The sequence below is a fragment of the Nycticebus coucang genome, chromosome 17, assembly GCF_027406575.1.
Source record: "Nycticebus coucang isolate mNycCou1 chromosome 17, mNycCou1.pri, whole genome shotgun sequence".
Lineage (NCBI taxonomy): Eukaryota > Metazoa > Chordata > Mammalia > Primates > Lorisidae > Nycticebus > Nycticebus coucang.
Genome location: NC_069796.1, coordinates 39,541,559 through 39,563,561, shown reverse-complemented (window position 1 = coordinate 39,563,561; position 22,003 = coordinate 39,541,559). Strand labels below are relative to the sequence as shown.

Genomic DNA, 22,003 nt, shown 5'->3' with positions numbered 1-22,003 from the left:
GCAAACCAAAAAATAGCTGGGCGTTGTGGCGGGCACCTGTAGTCCCAGCTGCTTGGGAGGCTGAGGCAAGAGACTCGCTTAAGCCCAGGAGTTGGAGGTTGCTGTGAGCTGTCTGATGCCATGGCACTCTACCGAGGGTGATAAAGTGAGACTCTGTCTCTACAAAAAAAAAAAAGAGGGTAATGAAATAAAAAGTTTTGCTAGCAAGGATAGCTATAAAATTAGATACAGAGTATTATTTTAAACATATCATTCAGACTGAAAATTCTTAACTAGATTTAAAATATTACTTTTTAAATATACTATAAGAGTATTAAGTTTTTCCTTCAAATTGATATTTTATTTATTAGTAATAAAAAATAGTGAGAACTTGAAGATAAACAAACGTACAATTCCAAATACAACCGTTATTCTAGTTTTTTCTTCCCAGTTGCAAAATCTAGCAAAAAAAAAAAAAATTTATTGCCAAATGAGAGCACAATGCCTAAAATGAATCATTTTCAAGGAAAGAAGGACTAAGACTCAAGACAAATGAATAAAAGAATAAAATACAAGTGTAATAAATGAGTATTTAAAACTTAATAAAGAAAAGGAGTTGTGAGCATTTAGGGTGAACTCATAAAGTGGGCCAGTGACATTTGTGCTTATATCTAAAATGTAAATCCAAAAGAAAAGTGGCCAAAGATATTGCAAAGTTATTGTGTAGGATTAGTCCACCACAAGTTGGAGCCAAGTTCTCTAAATAATGTAATTCATCTAAGAAAAAATATTTCATTTTGTTCTGAGTCAAGTATTTATCAATAAAACAATCATACTACTGCGCCTATTAATAACCAAACAAGTTTACATCTCACTATTTACTGCTGATTCGGTTCAAAAATTAGTAACAAATATCCTAACATTTTCACCACAAAACTAGTAACTGAAAACCTCTAATTATGAAACAAATAATGCAGCTTATGTAACTATTAACGTGTTTGAACAGAAATGGAAACATTGAGGAATAAAAAACAAACATTTTGGAAAGCATAAAGAAAAATTACTTACTTTGGCCGAGAGATCAATGTCAACAACCTGTTGCTCCTCTCTATCCCGAGTAACTGGACATGGTGAGAGACTGGGGCTAAAAGCCATGAGGTCGGACTTGGGCAGACCCTCCCCAGAGCACACCCTCTGCCCCCTCTGCTGCGAGTATGACCAGCTCCCCACCGCGCTGGAGCAAACCAGCCTAGGCTTGCCCGGCCCACAGTTACCCTCGGTGGGCGGCACGGAGCACCGCAGAGCGGTGTACAGTAGCCCTGTGAGCACCAACAGGCTGGACACCGCACAGATGGCGATGATCAGGTACACATTGACATCCACCAGCGCCGCCTCCGGGCCCACAGCGCCCGGCGACACCCGTGAAGTGACCTTCAGCGCCTGGCCGCTCTCCACCAGTGACACCAGCACGGTAGCTGTGGAGGTCAGCGCAGGTTCACCGTGGTCCTTCACCAGAACAAGCAAGCGCTGAAGCGACGCGTCTGCCTCGTCCAGGGCTCGTGTCGTGCTGATCTCACCGGTGTAAAGCCCCACGCGGAATAGGCTACGTGAGCCGCCAGCTGCTGGGTGCAGCTCATATGACAACCAGGCATTGTAGCCAGAGTCAGCGTCCACTGCGCGCACCTTAGCCACCAGGTGGCCAGCGCCCACAGACCGCATCTCCAGCTCACTCACCAGGCCTCCAGCAGTGCCCGCCCGGGGCTCCAGCAGTGCTGGCGCATTGTCATTCTCATCCAGCACGAACACCTGCAGCGTCACGTTGCTGGCCAGCGGTGGCACGCCTGCATCGCGCGCGCTCACCTGGAACTGCAGCAGCTCCAGTTCCTCGTGATCCAGAGGCTGCAGAGCGTACACCTTGCCGCTCTCCGCGTGCACCGACACGTAGCTGGACAGCGCGCGCTCGCCCACCCGCCTCTCCACCAGCGAGTAGGACACCAGCGCGTTCTCCTGTGCGTCCGCGTCCTGTGCAGATACCGTGAAGATGTGACAGCCCGGCGGGTTGTTCTCCTTCACCAACACAGTGTACTCTGGATGCGTGAACGTCGGCGCATTGTCATTCACGTCTGCCACCTCTACAGACACGTAGGCGGTGGCCCACAGAGAAGGCGAGCCCGCGTCCCACGCGGTCACCACCAACTCATAAGCCGACACACTCTCACGATCCAGGGTGCTGTCCAGTACCAGTGAATAGTAATTCTTGAAGGTGGACACCAGTTTGAAGGGGACATGAGTTGTCAGGGTGCAGGTGACCTGTCCGTTGGCACCTGAGTCGCTGTCGGACACGCTGATCAGGGCGATGACTGTGCCAAGTGGAGAGTCTTCTAATACTGGTAAAGATAGTGATTTGATAACCAACTCAGGAACATTATCATTGATGTCCAGAACTTCCACCAGAACCGTGCAGTGATCTGTCATTGGGGGATTTCCTTTATCCGTTGCTTCTACCTGGATTTCATATGACTTCGTTTCTTCAAAATCTATGTTACCTTTTACGCTGATATATCCATTGACGGGATCTAAGTAAAATTTTGACGAAATATATGCTGACGTGTCGGTATTGAAAGAATATACAATGTCCTTATTTATGCCTTCATCCAAATCAGTGGCGTTGACGATTACTGCTAGGGTACCATTTGGTACATTTTCAAATAATCTGACTTTGTAGACGGTCTTCTCAAACACTGGGGCATTGTCGTTCACATCTAAAACGGTGATCTTCACTTGAGTAGTGCCCGTGAGCTCTGGTTTCCCACCATCAGTTGCTGTTATTAGTAAATGATGCTTAGGAATATCCTCTCGATTTAAAAGTTTTTTCAACACAAGTCCAAGGGATCTAATTTCCTCATCATTTCTTTTAATGTCCAAGGTAAAATATTCAGTGGAGTCAAGATTGTAAGTTAACAAAGAATTTGTTCCCATATCTGCATCAGATGCGCCCTCTAGTGGAAACCGAGAGCCCAGCTGTCGAGATTCGTAAATAAACAAATTTTTTACCTCCATTGGAAAAACTGGAGGGTTGTCATTAATGTCCTTCACCTCCACCTCCACATGGAAAACTTGAAGCGGCCTGTCCACGATCACCTCCAGGTGGATGCTGCACTCTGCGCTCCACCCGCACAGCTCCTCCCGGTCAATCCGAGAATTCACGAACAAAATGCCATTCTGCAGATTTACCTCCAGAAGGTCCCCTCGGTTCTTGGACGCCAGCCTGAACAGGCGCGGCACCAGCTCTGTCAGCTCCAGCCCCAGGTCCTGCGCGATGCGGCCCACAAAGGTGCCGTGTTTGGCCTCCTCGGGGACCGAGTAGTGGAGCTGGCCGCCCCCAGTCTCCCAGGCTGTGAGGAGGAAGAGCGAAAGCAGCAGGCGCTGGGCTTCTCGCCAGAAAAACAACATTGCAAGTCTTTTCCAAATATTGGATCGCTCTTACAACAATCCAACATTAAAAAAATAATCTGAGCTCCTTATTCATCATTTCTTCAACTCCTCACCGTTACCACTTTTCAGAGATGATGAAGAAAAGCGACATCTGAATATCTAACGCACGCTATTTCTTTTGTGGAGAGGGACCTTGTGGTGGACAGCGACATCATGTGGCTAAACGTGTAAGTATTACATGTGTAAAAGTATCTTTTCCTTATATGTCGTTTGACCTTTTCCAAAAATTTCTATTTTCAGTTGTAACTTTTTCCGAGCACTCGGAGAAATGTTTTATCAAAATTAGGTCCTTAGAAATTCTACCCTAATTCATCACTTTCAATTGTGCCAATTCATGACATACAGTAAAATATTAATTTTCTTTACTGTTCTAACAGTGACATCTATTGAAAATGTTTCCCCATGTGCCAGGCAGTTTTGTACTTGTCTCAATGGAATTATCCCAAAAAATGTTTACAACAACCCTCTGAAATATGTATTATTACGATTCACTTTTTACAAACACACAGAGGTTAAGGAAATAACCCAAAAACACGATATTAAAAGGTAGTATTTGGATAAGAATGAAATCACATTCAAGATGCTGTACCTTTAGCCCCTGGGCATCCCAGGCTGCAAGGCTGCATTTTATGGAAAAGTCAGAATCTTTGAGATTTATGACCATCAAAACATTAAGATATTGAAGTCTTTGTAAAATGTGTGTACCTATATAAATATATTTACTCTTATTATGGCAATTGTCAATTTGAAAAATATGTTCACTTATTTTATTAATTTTTATTAATGTATTATTTTATTAATTTGTAGAATATCTATAAATCACTCTTGTGTCCTTTATTCAAGAATTATGTCTTTGTCAACTGTCTTAACTGTTATATATGAAAGATGTCAGAAGTCAGTCTTTTTATGATAAAGTTCTTTTGTAAATTTGTTTCCTGTTAACAGACAACACTATGTGATTTGTATATTTGTTACCTTCACATAATATCAAGTAAGAATATATTAGTTTTTTTAAACTTCCGCTGCTTATGCAATTCAATTTACCTGTATATTCTAAAATGTTCACAACATAAAATAATTGTTTTAAATCTCCGCTCTGAATTTCTAGATTGCAATTTTTTAAAAAGTTGTTACTTGACAGAATTGGTGATTGAGCTTATCAGTTAAGAGAGAAAATTTACTTTGTAACATGAGTCAGTATTCAATATATGTAAGACTAAGCAATTTGATATTTTAAAGATATCTATAAATTCAATGACAGGGATGAGTTCTCTGAGCATTTGAATACTGGGCAAAAAAAATTAATGGGATGTGGTCAAATTTAGGGATGTAAAAAGTCCAAATTTTTGCTTATAGCTATATCATTTTAAAATTAAATCAAACATGTGATGTAGGTATTAGGGAAAAAGCTTCATACTAGTTTCCTATGTACTCATTGAATGGAAGCCAAGATTGAAACTTACTTATATTTTATCACACGTATTTAGAATACACTAAATAATCAATTAGTGTTTTAGTGAATAAATAAATGAATACTTTAAATTAACTTTTCCAAGTAAGATTAACAGGTAAGTTACATTAATGACATTTGCTAATATCAAATTTACATAATTTCTAACTAGTTTTACTGGGCAAATTCATGAAGAAATAAGCAAACATTTAAGAATTATTTCTGAAAAGCATGGATCTAAGAAATAATTATAGATATTAATATCCCAATTAGTACTTTGATGAATCTTGAAAGGTGGTAGCTAGTTTAAAAATGAGACAATATTAAAATTTTAAAACATCACGGACTTTATATTAATGATATGCCTTTGACAATTATTGTCATATTACAAATTTCATCACATTTAAAAGTTATACTAATTGCAAAATGGAATGCCACATAAAATTAATAACGGAGTGGATGCCATACTGATTATCAGGAGCTACAGGTAATACTAAAAGAACTATGAGTTTAGAATATTGAGCCAATGTGTGGATAAGGTATTAGTGAATAGTTTCTACTATTACCTAAACATTTCCATAGGCAATTAAACCCCCCAAAAATAATAAAAATAAAAAACAAAAGAGACAGCATAGTAGCTCACACCTGTAATCCTAGCACTCTGGGAGGCTGAGACAGGCAGATTGCTTGAGCTCAGGAGCTCAAAACCAGCCTGAGCAAGAGTGAGACCCCTGTCTCTTAAAAGAACTAGCCAGGCCTACACCTATAGTCCCAGCTACACAAGAGAATGAGGCGAGAGGACTGCTCAAGCCCAAGAGAAAAAAAAGAAAGAAAATAATAAGAACTCAGAAAACAATAGATTGTGACTCATAGTGATTGGAACACATCTGGATATCATTTTAAAAGCTTTTCATTTACCTATGGTAGAAACATCTGGGCCATACTTCCAGTAGGACAGATTCCACCTGATCATACAAGTCTCAAGGAGTTGGTGAGTAGCTATGATACTCTAAATAGGATGACCCCTTCCCAAGAAAGAACTTCTGCCTCATTTGTTTAAAGTCAAAATTTCTTTTTCCATGTAAAGCCTTGGATTAACTTTTCTGATTTCCAAGAAATGTATACACTCTACATTTTGAAGAGTATCAACTGAATAAGCTAATAAGTTTCCTGTAGGAATAGACTATCCTTAAATTGAATTCAAGAAGAAAAAAAATGGAATTCAACATTTTCCCACAAAACTACAAGTCCCAGGTGTAATTGAATATTCTGGCCTAATTGAACTGGCTGAGGATAAGATGACTTAGTAGAAGTTATTTCTATGATTCATCACATTTGGTCACCAAAAAAAAATCAAATAACTAAGAACCAAATAGCAGAAGGTAGTTTTAAGCAGTTATTTCATTCCAACACATCTTCCTTTGCTTGAAAAAAAAACTAAAAGATGAAACTTTTTGAGTGTAACATTTGTTTGTCAAGTTCAGTGTTTTAATTACCTAACACAAATTTTAAGTGAAAATGTAGTCACCCAAGATTACCTTTTAGAAAATCTCCAATTTCCTTAGGAATATGGATGCTGTGAAATTGAGTGAGCTCACAGTAATGGAAAATGTAATTCTAGTCATAGAATTAGGTGTCAGAGAAAGGTCATCTCTTCAGAGTGGGAGGCTTGCATGGATTAGCCTAATAATTCTAACACTGGAAGGATAATTGATCAACCACTAACATAATGACTGGACTAGAATATTCTTCACAGAAATGAATAAAATGTCCCATCACAGGGCCAACCCCAATATGATTTTCAAATGCTTTTTTTACTCAGAAGATTTCTAAGTAAAAATTGAAAGAGACTCTTTTCTCAATAAACTCTGTATTTTGCCTGAAAACTCAAAGATTTTGCCAGTGTGAAATCATTGTACCAAATAACAGTCTATTTTACTTATAAAAAACATATCTAAGATGAGCGGTTATTCCTAAGGGCTGCCTGTCATCTGCAGTAATGACCTGTAATAGATACTTTTGCAGGTTATGGCATTAAAAGATCTATTCAGCCTGCTTTCAAATACAAAGAAAAGAAAAAGTAACGTATTAACTGTCACATAAACAGTTAAAAAGAAAGAAATTCTTAATCCAAAGAACAATCAAGGAAATATTCAGAATATAAAATGTACAGTTACTCTGAACATGTTCTGGCAGAATGGACAATGTAAATTGAAAACATGTATTATGGCCAGGTGCAGTGGCTCACGCCTGTAATTCTAGCACTCTGGGAGGCTGAGATGAGCAGTTTGCTTGAGATCACCAGATGGAGACCAGCCTGAGCAAGAGTGAGAACCCAGGTCTACTAAAAAATGAAAAAACTGAGGCAAGAGGATCACTTGAGCCTGAGAGTTTGAGGTTGCTGTGAGCTATGATGCTAAGGCACTCTACTTTTTGAGACTGTCTCAAAAAAAAAAAGAAAATATGTGTTATATAATCAAATTTTAACATTTTCCACTATTGTAATTTAAAAAATTTTAAGAGAGAAAAAATATTTAATGTTAAAATTTGAAATGTTACTGAAATGTTTTTCAATCTTTCAAGGTCCTATTGCTTATGGAAACAGTTAATTATGGAAATGCCAAAATGTAAAAATACAACAACAGTATCGTAAATTGTTCTAAATGCACAAATTGATCTCTGATAATATTCAATATTGCATGCTATGATAATGATACAAAATAAAGGCAGAATTATGAATCTAAGTAATTAATAGAATCCATAGAAAATAAGAAAATAACACAATTCTAGAATTGGAGATAAAAATCAAAAAGCTCACCTTCCCTAAGTACTCTGACTCTGGGGGCTGTTGTCTTTCTTCTGAGGAGTCTGGACCTTGAGATAGGCTGGGGCTAAAAGCCATGAGGTCAGTTTTGGTCAGACCCTCCCCAGAACACACCCTCTGCCGCCTCTGCTGTGAGTATGAGCAGCTCTCCACACCGCTGGAGCACACCAACCTGGGCTTACCCCGCCCGCACGCGCCCTTGGTGGGCAGCACAGAGCACCGCAGAGCGGTGTATAGCAGCCCCGTGAGCACCAACAGGCTGGACACTGCACAGATGGCGATGATCAGGTACACGTTGACATCCACCAGCGCCGACTCCGGGCCCACAGAGCCCGGCAACATCCTCAAAGTGGCCTTCGGCGCCTGGCCGCTCTCCACCAGGGACACCAACACGGTGGCGGTGGAGGTCAGCGTGGGCTCACCATGGTCCTTCACCAGAACAAGCAGGCGCTGGAGCGAAGCATCCGTCTCATCCAGAGCGCGTGTTGTGCTGATTTCACCGTTGTATAGCCCCACACGGAATGGGCTGCGCGCACTACCAGTCGCCAAATGCAGTTCATAAGACAGCCATGCGTTGTAGCCAGAGTCAGCATCCACTGCCCGTACCTTTGCCACTACGTGGCCAGGGCTCACCGACCGAGGCACAAGCTCACTCACTGCACCGTGGGTACCACCCACGCGAGGCGCCAGCAGCGCGGGCGCATTGTCGTTCTCGTCCAGCACGAACATCTGCAGCGTCACGTTGCTGGCCAGCGGTGGCACGCCTGCATCACGCGCGCTCACCTGGAACTGCAGCAGCTCCAGCTCCTCGTGGTCCAGCGGCTGCAGAGCGTACACCTTGCCGCTCTCCGCGTGCACAGACACGTAGCTTGACAGCGCGCGCTCGCCCACCCGCCTCTCCACCAGCGAGTAGGACACCAGCGCGTTCTCCTGCTCATCTGTGTCCCGCGCGGTCACAGTAAAGATGTGACAGCCCGGCGGGTTGTTCTCCTTCACAAACACCGTGTACTGGAGCTGCTCAAATACGGGCGCGTTGTCGTTCACGTCAGCCACCTCCACGGACACGCTTGTTGTAGCCCACAAGGAAGGCGAGCCCCCGTCCCGTGCTGTCACCACCAACTCATAGACAGATATGCTCTCACGGTCCAGGGTGCCGTCTAATACCAAAGAATAATAACCCTTAAAGGTGGATACCAGCTTGAAGGGCACGTGGGTCGTTAGAGAGCAGGTCACCTGCCCGTTGGTACCAGAGTCACGGTCAGACACTCTAATAAGGGCGATGACAGTGCCCAGTGAAGCGTTCTCTGGGATAGGAAGTGAGAGAGATGTTATTGAGACTTCAGGTGTGTTATCATTGATGTCTACAAGTTTTAAAGAAATTTTACAATGTCCTGACATTGACGGAGTTCCTTTGTCCGTTGCAGTGACCTGAATCTCATAGGATTTCGCTTCTTCAAAATCTAATTTTCCCTTAGTTCTAACTTCCCCTGAGCTGGGATCTATGTTGAACTTGGTCTGTATAGTGGAGGACACATCACTACTGAGTGAATACACAAGTTCGCTGTTTGATCCTTCATCTGCATCAGAAGCATTTAATTTAACTACTAAGGTTCCATTTGGGGTATTCTCCAACAACTTTACTTTGTAAATCGATTGGGCAAAAGTAGGTTCGTTGTCATTCACATCTAACACCTTAATAAGTATTTGAACGGTGCCTGTGAGCTCAGGTTTGCCTCCATCAGTAGCCACCAGTAACAAACTAACCTCGGCAGTTTCCTCTCTGTCCAGAGATTTCCCCAGGACGAGGGACAGAGATTGGCTTAGTTCATCATTTGTCTGTATATCTAGAAAGAAAAACTCACTGGAGCTGAGCTTGTAGGAGAGAACAGCGTTTACTCCGATATCTGCATCAGACGCTCCCTCTAGAGGAAACCGAGAGTCAAGCAGCCTCGATTCATGAAATCGAAGAGTCTTTGCAGTCACTGGAAACACTGGCCGGTTGTCGTTAATATCCTTCACCTCCACCTCCACATGGAAAACCTGCAGCGGCCTGTCTACGATCACCTCCAGGTGGATGCCGCACTCCGCTCTCCGCCCGCACAGCTCCTCCCGGTCAATCCGAGAATTCACAAACAAAATGCCATTCTGCAGATTTACCTCCAGAAGGTCCCCGTGGCCTTTGGACGCCAGCCTGAACAGGCGGGGCACCAGTTCCGTCAGCTCCAGCCCCAGGTCCTGCGCGATGCGGCCCACGAAGGTACCGTGCTTGGCCTCCTCTGGGATTGAGTAGTGGAGCTGGCCGCTCCCAATCTCCCAGAACGAGATGAACAAAAGCAGGAGCAGCCGAATCCAGGCCTTTTGGCCCCTTCTCATAGAAGACACCATTACCATTCCTCAGTGAGTTCATCAAATTACAAGCGCATGATTTGCAAAAATTAAACAATCTACTCTCTGCTAATATCCTGCTGCTTCTCTTACTGCTCGGCTTCTCTGGAGTAACAAAAGGGCTCTGGTTATTTTCCTTCCTAGAGAACACTCCACGGTAGACAGCGACATCATGTGGCTAAAACGTAAGGTCTAACTGTTATTCTGTAGAGACTTAAAACTAGACGATTGTCTGGTTTAAGTTTACTCAGCGTTCGTTTTACAAAAATATGTATTTTAAGCCCTAAAATATATTACCGTTTTACCTCTTTTTTATGTGAAATGATATGTGTGACTTTATTAAATTTGGGACAAATGAGAGGTGAAGTAAAGCCAAATTACTGTCAAGTGATAATCAGAGCCTGAAGAACTCAGAGTAAAAGAGAATACAGCAAGGTTACAAATGAATATTGGCCATTATTGACACATTAAGGAATTATACCCAGTATCCAGATGTCAGTTCCAGGGAACATGGCTAGCTTGAAACTATTTTTGCAATTATGTAAGGTAATTAAGGTTGATTTTCAGAATAATATGTCTAGGGGTATGCTATTATTTTTGTGCTGTTACTTGGGATTCTGAGGATCTAGAATATCTCTCTCCTTGCCCCAAGAAAGAAAGTCATTGCCAGATAGGCAAGCACCTTTCTTCCTCTCTTCTTAAGAGACTAAGAGGATATGCTTAGCAGATACCCACCTGTGTTTGACATCTCTTGGTATTTGTAGTGGGTTTACTAGCAAAAGTCTTCTACACTCAGAACCTCAGAATGTCTTTGGAACAAAGACCTTTGTAGATATTATTAAGGTAAAGATTTTGTATGAGATCATCACAGATTAAAGTAGACCATAAATATAATGACAGCTATTTCTCATAAGAGAAAGAAAAAGAAAAGATAAACAGAGAAGAAAAAAAGTGAAGACAGAGGCAGGAAATGAAGTTATGTTGCCACAAGGAAAAGAATGCTAAGAGCTACTAGAAGCTGGAAGAGGCAAGAAAGGATTTTCCCTTACAGTCTTCAGATAGAATGTGGCCCAGCCAACATCTTGATTTTGGACTGCTATGAGAGAATAAACTTCTATTATTTGAAGCCCCAAAGTTTGTGGTTATTTGTTGCAGAATCCCAAGGAAGCTAATATAGTATCCATTACTTAAATTATATCCTTTGCACCTATCTAAGCTATTTAACAGTAAAATCCATAACATTTATGTGTTAGAACATTTATTCTTGCAAAACTTTCAACCAAGTCTTTCACAAAACTTCCGCAAAGCCCCAGAAGAAAAAAGCAAGAAGGAGTAATAGATGCTAAGCAAGAAAGAAGAAGTGATATTTATGACATTTTAATTCCAGTTTATTATTTTTCTTCTATTACCTTTTATATTTAATGAAAAGAAATCAGCTGGGCACAGTGGCTCATCCCCGTAATACCATCTACTCAGGAGGCTGAGGCAGAAGAATAGGTTGAGGCCAGGAGTTAGAGCTCAGCATGGGTGATATAGTGAAACACTTTCCCCATCATAAGAGAGAGGGAGAAATAAAGAGAGATCACAACACAACAGGTTTCCCCATAGAATACAAGTTATCTAATCAGCTTAGTGGTCAGATGCCTTAATAAAAGTGTCAATAATAATGTTCTATCAGTTGTATTACTTGTTGTAATGCTCTCCTGTTAAAATTTATTCTGTTCACATTAGCTTAATGGCAGTGGAACCCGAATACATATACTGTTGTGCATTGACTATTTCAGTTTTCCCTTTAAAATAAACAGAGCAGGCTCAGCGCCTGTGGCTCAAGCTGCTAAGGCAGCAGCCACATACACCTGAGCTGGCGGGTTTAAATCCAGCCTGGGCCTGCCAAACAACAATGACGGCTGCAACCAAAAAATAGCCTGGCCTTGTGGCAGGCGCCTGTAGTCCCAACTACTTGGGAGGCGGAGGCAGGAGAATCACTTGAGCCCAGGAGTTGGAGGTTGCTGTGAGCTGTGATGTCACAGCACTCTATGCAGGGCGACAGCTTGAGGCTATGTCTCAAAAATAGAAATAAAAATAAAAATAAAAAAATAAAATAAACAGAACAGAAATATTGGTATTGGGAATCAGAATAAACAACTATTTATCATTTTCATCTATTTGTATTCTTTAATGACCACAAGTCCAAAAGATACCTGAAATGATCCCTTATTTCTCTAATTATTTCTTGTCATATCAGAATACAGAATTACACTTCTTTTTTTTATTTATTTATTTTTATTGTTGGGGATTGATTGAGGGTACAATAAGCCAGGTTACACTGATTGCAATTGTTAGGTAAAGTCCCTCTTGCAATCAGAATTACACTTCTAATCTTAAAAAGGAAGTTTTCTGAAAAAGAAGAAACGTATCAAGAAATAAAGTCCAAACTTTCTCCCTTTTATTTCAGACAATGTAAAAATAATATCTTCCTGGGTGAAATAAAGAGCTCTGTTTTGTTCTTGTTAAAAAATAATAATAATATCTTCCTTAAAATTAAGTTGCATTGGTATCAACATACCATGGTAACTTGAAAATAAAATGACAATTCCTGAAATTGTATCCCTGAAACCAAAACTAATCACTGAAATTTAATAATCCAAAATCAATAATTTATAATTTATCAATATTTTACTAAAAGCAATGATAGTTTTTGTTTCTATTTGAAATCTGGAGCCTCCATAGAAATACTAAAATAACACTGTTATTCTCAATATGCATAGTACAATCATCTTTCCCTAGTTTTTTCAGATAGGCAACAAAGGTGTGAAGCTGCTCACCTTAACGGATAATAAATGTTAACCAAAATTAATCCAAATGCATAATAATATTCATAACCTGGTAATAAAATCTCAGCATATATGACATCATCTTTTTTTTTTTTGAGACAGAGTCTCAAGCTGTCATCCTGGGTAGAGTGCCATAGTGTCACAGCTCACAACAACCTCACACACTTGGGCTTAAGCGATTCTCATGCCTCAGTCTCACAAGTAGCTGGGAATACAGGCGCCCTCCACAATGCCCAGCTATTTTTGCTGTTGTTGCAGTTGTCATTGCCTTTTTAACTGGCCGGGGCCAGGTTCGAACCCACCAGTCTCAGTGTATGTGGCTGGCATCCTACACCCTGAACTACGGGTGCCACCCTGACATCATCTTTTAAGGATATGACCATTTTAAGTCAATGCATTTCCTAAATGAATGTCTAATTTAAATTGTAAATATACCATAGGATAATACTAAAAAATAAATTTTGTCATAAATCTATATTATTCTGTGCTTTTATTAATACTAAAATATTCAGTGAATAACAAATGAATCATAGGCAAGAACAGGAGGAAAAGTAGGAAAATAAGGCAACTGATTCATCAAAAAAATGAGAGGAAGTAATACAAAATGTTTTGTGGAAGAAATCTTGTGAAGTAAAATAAAACTATCGAAAGTTTTGTTAACTACAAGAAGATTTTGAGTGAGGCAAGAACATGAACTGTCAATGGGAAATCCATTCATACTTGTGTTAAAACAAATACTAAGTGACAATAACATTCCACAATCATCTTTTCCTCCATTTTTAGAATTATCTTTTCATAAATAAAAATAACTTTTCAAATGTTGTACTCATAAACTCATTTCTTTTGGTTTAATAGTGATGAATATTTAAGATTCACCTCCAAGTTAATACCTTCAAATAACCAAGAAAATTTTAACTTTTATTACAATCATTATAATGCAAAAAGAATTATTTTTTGTTCTTAGATCCATAACGCATCAACCTAAAACTTTGTTTTTTACAGTGATCTCTATGTAGTTGTGTGAAGACATGTCTGAATGCTTTTAGGCCAAATCTAAAAAGTCATTGCTATCATTAAAAAATGCTCAGTTCCACTAATAATCTTGTGGTTAACCTCTCATTGAAGTACTATGAGATAATTACCTTTTCAACCTAAATAAATTCTTTTAAAAACAAGTTATGATTTTTTGGAAAGAAGTATGGATAATATTCAAAGAGCTAAAAGTAGATCTTCCATGTGGTTGTGACATAATTATAGGAGGGTCTTTATCTAACAAATGCAATCATTGTAACCTGGTTCTGTGTATCCTCAATGAATCTCCAACCATAAAAAAAAAAGTAGACCTTCCATTTGATCCTGCAATTCCATTACTAGGTATCTATCCAAAACAAAAAAAATCATTTTACCAAAAGGACATTTGCACTCAAATGTTTATAGCAGCTCAACTCACAATTGCAAAGATGTGGAAACAACCCAAGTGCCTACCATGAATGGATTAATAAACTGTGATATATGTATACCCCATGAATACTGTTCAGCCAAAAAAAGATGGAGACCTTACATCTTTTGTATATACCTGGATAGAATTGAACAATCTCCTTACAAAAGGACCTAAAGAATGGAAAACAAGCATCCCATGTACTCAACACTAATTCCAAACTAGTAGATGAACAATTATAGGACCATATGAGAGGAAGAACAAAATTAAATTCAAGAAGTGGGCAGGGAGGAAAGGTGAGAAAGGGCTCAGTAATCCCCCACCTAATGGATACATTGTAGGTATAGATGGCACACCTCTTGGGTGAAGGACTCAAATATTGACAATTGAAAATACAGCTAGATAAGTTAAACATAAAAAAAAATTCAAAGCCTTTGAAAATTGGACTTACATTACCGGATACATCCGAATTCGCTTCTGTATTTTCATTTCTTTCTGACAAGTTCAGACCTGGAGACAGGCCTGGGCTGAAGGCCATGAGATCAGTCTTGGGCAGAGCCTCCCCAGAGCACACCTTCTGCCGCCTCTGCTGCGAATATGACCAACTCCCCACCGCGCTGGAGCACACCAGCCTGGGCTTACCCGGCCGGCACGCTCCCTCAGTGGGAGGAGCCGAGCACCGCAGCGCGGTGTACAGCAGCAATGTGAGCACCAACAGGCTGGACACTCCGCAGATGGCGATGATCAGGTACACGTTGACATCCACCAAAGCCGCCTCCGGGCCAATGGCTCCTGGTAACACCCGAGACGAGGCCTTTGGTGCCTGGGCACTCTCCACCAGTGACACCAGCACGGTAGCTGTGGCAGTCAGCACTGGCTCACCATGGTCCTTCACCAGAACAAGCAGGCGCTGGAGCGGTGAGTCAACCTCGTCCAGGGCGCGCGTGGTGCTGATTTCGCCGTTGTACAGACCCACGCGGAACGGGCTGCGTGCACTGCCAGCCACCAACTGCAGTTCATAAGACAGCCATGCGTTGTAGCCAGAGTCAGCATCCATCGCCCGTACCTTTGCCACCACGTGGCCAGCGCTCACCGACCGAGGCACAAGCTCACTCACTGCGCTGAGGGTACCCCCTACCCAAGGCGCCAGCAGCTCAGGCGCATTGTCGTTCTCATCCAGCACGAACACCTGCAGGGTCACGTTGCTGCCCAGCGGTGGCACGCCTGCATCACGCGCGCTCACCTGGAACTGCAGCAGCTCCAGCTCCTCGTGGTCCAGAGGCTGCAGAGCGTACACCTTGCCGCTCTCCGCGTGCACCGACACGTAGCTCGACAGCGCGCGCTCGCCCACCCGCCTCTCCACCAGAGAGTAGGACACCAGCGCGTTCTCCTGCACGTCCGCGTCCCACGCAGATACAGTGAAGATGTGGCAGCCTGGCGGGTTGTTCTCCTTCACAAACACGGTGTACTCGGACTGCGGAAACACCGGTGCGTTGTCGTTCACGTCGGCCACCTCCACAGACACAGTGGCTGTGGCCCATAGAGAAGGCGAGCCCCGGTCTCGCGCTGTCACCACCACCTTATAGATAGACACACTCTCGCGGTCCAGGACGTTATCCAACACCAAAGAAAAGTAATTCTTGAAGGTGGACACCAGTTTGAAAGGGACATGGGGCGTCAGGGAGCAGGTGACCTGCCCATTGTCTCCTGAGTCAAGGTCAGACACGGTGATGAGGGCTATAACTGTGCTGCGTGGAGCGTCCTCTCTGACCGGCAAAGACAGGGAAGTGATCGCCAGTTCTGGGGCATTATCATTTACATCCAGCACTTTCACCAAAACCTTGCAATGATTTGACATCGGAGGGCTTCCTTTATCAACTGCCTTTACCTGGATTTCGTAAGATTTTTTTTCTTCATAATCCAGTTTATCAATTAGTCTAATTTCTCCTGAGCTGGAATCAACCTTGAATTTTTCTTGAATGTCAGGAGAAATACCACTGTCAAAGGAAAAGACAACTTCACCATTTAAACCTTCATCAGCGTCAGAAGCGTTTAACGTGGTCACTAATGTTCCATTTGCTGTAGTCTCTAGTAAGTGGACTCTGTACACGGCTTGGTCAAACAGTGGGGCGTTATCATTAACGTCCAGCACCGTGATAAGTAGCTCAAGTGTACCTTCCAGCTCTGGTTTGCCCCCATCAGTGGCTGTCAATAATAAATGAAGTTCTGGTGTTTCTTCTCTATCCAAAGATTTCCTCAATTCAAGAGAAAGAGATTTACTCAGTTCATCACTTGCCTGTACTTGCAAAGAGAAATAATCACTGGTACTGAGAGTGTATGTTAGATGGGCGTTGGCACCAATATCTGCATCAGCAGCGCCCTCTATGGGAAAACGCGAAGCCAGAAGTCTAGATTCAGGAATAAATAACCTTTGTTCTCTGCTTCTGAAGACTGGTGGATTATCATTAATATCTTTCACGTTTACCTCCACATGAAACACCTGCAGAGGCCTGTCCACTACCACCTCCAGGTGGATGCTGCACTCTGCGCTCCTCCCGCACAGCTCCTCCCGGTCAATCCGAGAATTCACAAACAAAATGCCATTCTGCAGATTTACCTCCAGAAGGTCCCCGCGGACTTTGGATGCCACCCGAAACAGACGTGGCACCAGTTCCGCCAGCTCCAGCCCCAGGTCCTGCGCGATGCGACCCACGAAGGTGCCGTGTTTGGCTTCCTCTGGGATCGAGTAGCTTAGCTGGCCGCTCCCTGCTCCCCAGGCTGGGAAGGGCAGAAGCAAAAGCAATAAATACCAGGCTCTGGGATCTCCTCTCCTGGAAAACAGCATTGCAAACGCACTACAACTCTCGTACTACTCTTGCATTACTTCAAAATAATGCTTTTGTTAGTTAATATTTTCAATTATTTATCTTCTTACCGTTTTTGTCTTCTCTCGGGGAGTGACAAAATGGAGCTTCCTTCTTTATTTTTAGTGGTCGGTACTATTTCCATTTGACAAGACTTTGTGGTATACAGCGACATCATGTGGCTAACGTAAATTTTAGACCCACATGTTAATTTTCAAAATACAGTTTCTATATTCATTTACAATTTACTCAGTGCAATCATTTTCGATTTTATGTCCTTTAAAGACCTTGGACATTTTAAATCTCATTTGAGAGAAAGTAACCCAGTATTTTTCTTTAGCTAATATCACGAAGATATTAAAATTGAATTTGGGGAAATTCAGGATACATTTAAATAACCTCTTATTACATCCCTTTTTGAAAAATGATTTATTAACTCATGTATTTTTGTTATTAATACTTGTAATCAAATGCTAGAGTTTTCAAATAAAGCACTTTGACTACTAAGGTTCACCTTATTCTAGGATAGCTTGGGTATTTATTTTTTAAATGATATTATTATATGCATATATATTTACACACACAACATAGCCCTACAAATATATATTGTTAGCAGATACTTATATAACAACATTTTTAGAAATTTTTTGGAATACATTTAAAATTTCTTCAATGTTGCATGAACATCATTTTTTGTTACTTGAAATGTTAGTTATTTTAGACATTACCCTTTGTTGCTTGTTACATAAAATAATGACCTAATTTTGAACTTATACGTTTGTTTTCCAACAGTCATTAATTCTAATTGAATTAGTGGCCATTGTTTCTTTATTTCTCTTTTAAATTTTCAACCATACCTTTTCCTTTTTAAGACCAAACATTGTCATATTTTGACAAAAATAATATGGATATTGAATCACTTTCAAGGACACACTGAGAATCTTAAAATATTCCATAGTCAAAAGAAAAATATAAATCCAATGCAAAGGTTAGGTTTTTAGAAGAAATAATTTGAGAATAAGCTATTATAACCTCTCTTTGAATTTCAGTCCCATTCATAATCAGAACTCCACTGCTACATCAAAGTTTGACTAAGAAATGGGTCAGAAAAAAACTATGGATAATTATTTTCCAAATAGTGGCCTTAATGTTTCTACTTTAAGTGCTAAAAATATTTAAAGGTTATTTAATCCATTGTGTCTGCATAATCAGAAAGCCCAATCCTTGTTTACTTGGTAAAACATGGAGCTTTTTACTTTTTAACAGTTTATACATTTTAGAAGTAGTTCAATGTAGTAATTACTTTATTACAAAGGTGCAGCAACATAAGATACATATTATGAAACATCATCATATTCCAAAAATGAAACAAATTCAGAACATGGAAGTTTTCTGGAATTCAACAGATTGAGAGAACACTGTCAACATTTGAAAGTGCAAAGTACTATAATGTGTTCTAAATATTGAATAATGACACAGTGATGAGGTTTCTGGGTTTTCTGTATTTTTTTTTATTACAGCCAAAGAAGCCAACGGACTAGAAATATCATTGAAAATGGATGAAAAAGAGCTCAAAAATTCTATCTCTAGACAAAGGACCAGGAAAGGGACAGCTAGTCAGACAAAAAGCTTTTAGATAATTATTTACTCCAGGAAAACACCACAGAAAAACCTGTAGCCCCACATCAGGAAAGGTTGAGTAGGGAATCTGGATTTACCACCCTTGCAAAGCTGTAATGAAGCAACCTGACACCACGTGGTTTTAGAGAAGGCCAGTTATAGAGCTAGGAATTTCATCCCCACCACTGTTAACTAGCTCTACAATTGTGATGTCAGGGAAGATTATGTGTGTAGCCTATACACCATCCGTACCCAACAATAACATGGTACTCCCTCCCCTTCTCTGCTAGGGTGGTGTCAGAGGAGGTCTAGTGGAGAGCCGGCCCTTTCTAGTGGAGAATCAAGACCTTTCACTATGTAATAACAAGGCCATGCCCAGCACAGTGTCAGTAAATAACACATGTGGAACCAGAATTCCCACCAGACCTAGAAGTATAGAGGATATTCCTATAAAGTGTAAATGGAGGCTTACAGCAACTTTGACTTCTACCTCTATATGACAGCACTGAGGCAGGGCTCAATCTCTCTTTCCTTAACAGAACAGTCTCAGAAGAAGATAACCAAAACAGAAGATTTAAGTAAGTTCCAGGGTCTCACAACATAATATAAAAATCACTCATCATACAAAATAACCAGTAAGGTAACAACTTGTCATACCAATAGTCAGTAAGATAACAAATTACATGTTTAAAAGAATTTCTGGTGCCAACAATAATATGACATGGGGTGTTAGGATTCTCTGATAAACATTTTTAAAGCATCATAAAATTACGTCAATGAAAAATTGCAAATATACTTGAAATGAATAAAAGATAGCCTTGGTAATGAAATATTCTCAGCAAAGAAGCAGATAATAGAAAGAACTAAATGGAAATTTTGGAACAGAAAAATACAATAATGAACATAAAAATATCAATAGAAGAATAGAGTGGTCAAAATAGAATAAATTAAAAGATACAAAAATATAAATTACTTAATCTGAACAACAGAGAGAAAATAGGCTAAAAGGAGAAAAAAGAACATAACCTTGGGGATATGTGGGACTATAAGGAAAGATCTAACAAGCATGTCATTGGAGTTCTAAAAGGAGAAGAGACAGAGAACAAGGCTAAAAAAGTACTCTAAAAAATAATGAGTAATACATGTGAAGCTTGCTAAATGTAGAATATAAATGTCTTAACACATTAACTAAGAAACTGCTATGTTAACTAAGAAGGCTATGTTAACCAGTGTGATGAAAATATGTCAAATTGTATATAAAACCAGTGTATGGTGCCCTGTGACTGCATTAATGTACACAGCTATGATTTAATTAAAATAATAATAATAATGATGAGTAAAATTTCCCAGATTTGGTAAACAACATAGAGAGGTGAGTAAACCCATAGAATCCACACCAAGACACATTAGAGACAAAAATTATTAAAATTAGAGTAAAAAAATCTTAGGAACAACAAGGGAAAAATGATATCTTACCTACATAGGAAAAATAACTCTACTTACAATGGATTTCCTATGAAAAACCATGAAGGTCAGAAAAAAACTACACAACCTTTCTAAAGTTCTGAATGAAAAGAAATGTCAACCCAGAATTCTAGATCCAGCAAAATCCTTTGAAAATTAGAGTAATCAAGAAATTTTTATATGAAGGAAAATTAAAAGAATTTGTTGCCAAATTAAAAGAATTACTAAAGTTTCTCTAACCAGAAAGGAAATTTTGAATGAATAAATCTTCTAAGGTCAAGAAGGAATAAAGAATACAGCATAAATATGCATAAATAAAATAGAACTCTTTTTTTCCTCTTTGTTAAGACTTTTCTAAACTATGTTTGACAGTTCAAGTGAAAATTATAACTCTGTTTCATGTGGTTCTAAATGAAAACAGAGGAAATATTTTAGACAATTATGTTGAAAATATCGAAGGGTAGAGGCAAGATATGTATATTATTGTAACAACCACTAAAAGCTATACAGAGTTAAACTCAAAAATACTACAGGTAAATCAAAATGGAATTCTAAAATATGTCCCAGCAACCTAAAGTCAGGCAAAACAAAAACAAAATAACAAAGAAAACAAAAGTAAAATTACATACATACTTAAGCCCAAACATACTGATAATTACATTAGATATAAATGGCAAAAAATACACCAAGACAGGTTGATGAAGAGAATTATAATAAAAATAATGACCCAATTATATGCCATCTATAAGGATTTCAGTTCAAATATAACTATATAAGGAGGTTGAAATAAAAATATTTAGAAAATATTATGCATCCATTGATCAAAGGAAAGCAGAATATCAGAGTTTAGAGCAAATAAAATTACTGGGACAGAGAGGAAAATTATAAATGATAAGAGGTCAATCCACCAAGAAGACACAGCAATCCTAAATGTTCATGCACTGAGCAACAGAGACACAAAATATTTGAAGAAAATATCTCAAAGAACTGAAAGAAGAAACAGACAAAACCACAATTACTACTGGATACTTCAAAACTGTTCCCTAAACAATTGAGAAAATAACCAAAGAGAAAATTGAGAATATAGAACTCAGTCGCATCACTAATCAACAGAAATTAACATGTATAGAACACAGTACTCAACAATAGCAAAATACACACTCTTTCAAGTGCTCATAGAACATGTTTTAAAATATGTTATACTCTGGATTATAAAACAAACTTCAAGAAATGCAAAAGACATGAAATCATACAATGTGTTCTGTGATCACAATGGAATCAAATCATAAATCATTAACAGAAAGGTACAAAGAAACTCCAAAAACACTTGGAAGCTAAACAGCATACCTCTAAACAATCCATGGGTCAAAGAGGATGTCTCAAGGAAATTTAAAAATACATTTAACTGGATAAAATCTTTAAATTCTTATGTAATAATTAATACCAATTCTACAAATATCTCCCAGAAAAAAAGATAGGAAACATACCTAAGTGGGAGGTAACACTTCCCAATTTATGCTATGAAAATAGTATCACTCTCATACCAAAACCAGCCAATGACAGTACAAAAAGAAAATAGAGTATTAACCCTCATGAATGCAAATGTTTAAATTATTTTCAAAACATTAGCAAATGAATTTTATAATAAGT

The 22,003-nt window shown here is 39.6% G+C and overlaps 3 protein-coding genes across 3 annotated transcripts in view; all 3 read right to left on the bottom strand.

Annotated features, from left to right (window-relative positions):
• The window catches only part of LOC128569335 (protocadherin alpha-C2), a 181,865-nt gene extending 171,473 nt beyond the window's left edge, over positions 1-10,392 (bottom strand). The window contains exon 1 of the mRNA XM_053567513.1: positions 7,743-10,392. Coding sequence (XP_053423488.1) covers positions 7,743-10,139 — 2,397 coding nt within the window. The 5' untranslated portion in view covers positions 10,140-10,392. The remainder of the gene's footprint in view (positions 1-7,742) is intronic.
• LOC128569206 (protocadherin alpha-3-like) lies at positions 1,044-3,497 on the bottom strand. The gene is given in 2 exon segments (XM_053567337.1): positions 1,044-1,169; positions 1,171-3,497. Coding segments are annotated over 2 exon segments (2,388 nt in total). The 5' UTR covers positions 3,433-3,497.
• Positions 10,393-13,914: 3,522 nt separating the features above from the next.
• On the bottom strand, positions 13,915-17,404 carry LOC128568521 (protocadherin alpha-1-like). Its single transcript, XM_053566204.1, has 2 exons — positions 14,790-17,404; positions 13,915-13,973 (listed from the first exon to the last, which is right to left on the bottom strand). The coding sequence occupies exons 1-2, from the start codon at positions 17,248-17,250 to the stop codon at positions 13,915-13,917; spliced, it is 2,520 nt and encodes an 839-aa protein (XP_053422179.1). The 5' UTR covers positions 17,251-17,404.
• Positions 17,405-22,003: the final 4,599 nt, after the last annotated feature.

Bases quoted from the DNA above. Each gene is read 5' to 3' on its own strand.
- LOC128568521 (XM_053566204.1), bottom strand. From the start codon at position 17,250: ATGCTGTTTTCCAGGAGAGGAGATCCCAGAGCCTGGTATTTATTGCTT. The intron at 13,974-14,789 runs GTCAATATTTGA...AACTACATAGAG, and splicing joins ATCTAGCTGTATTTTCAATT to ATCACTGTAAAAAACAAAGT.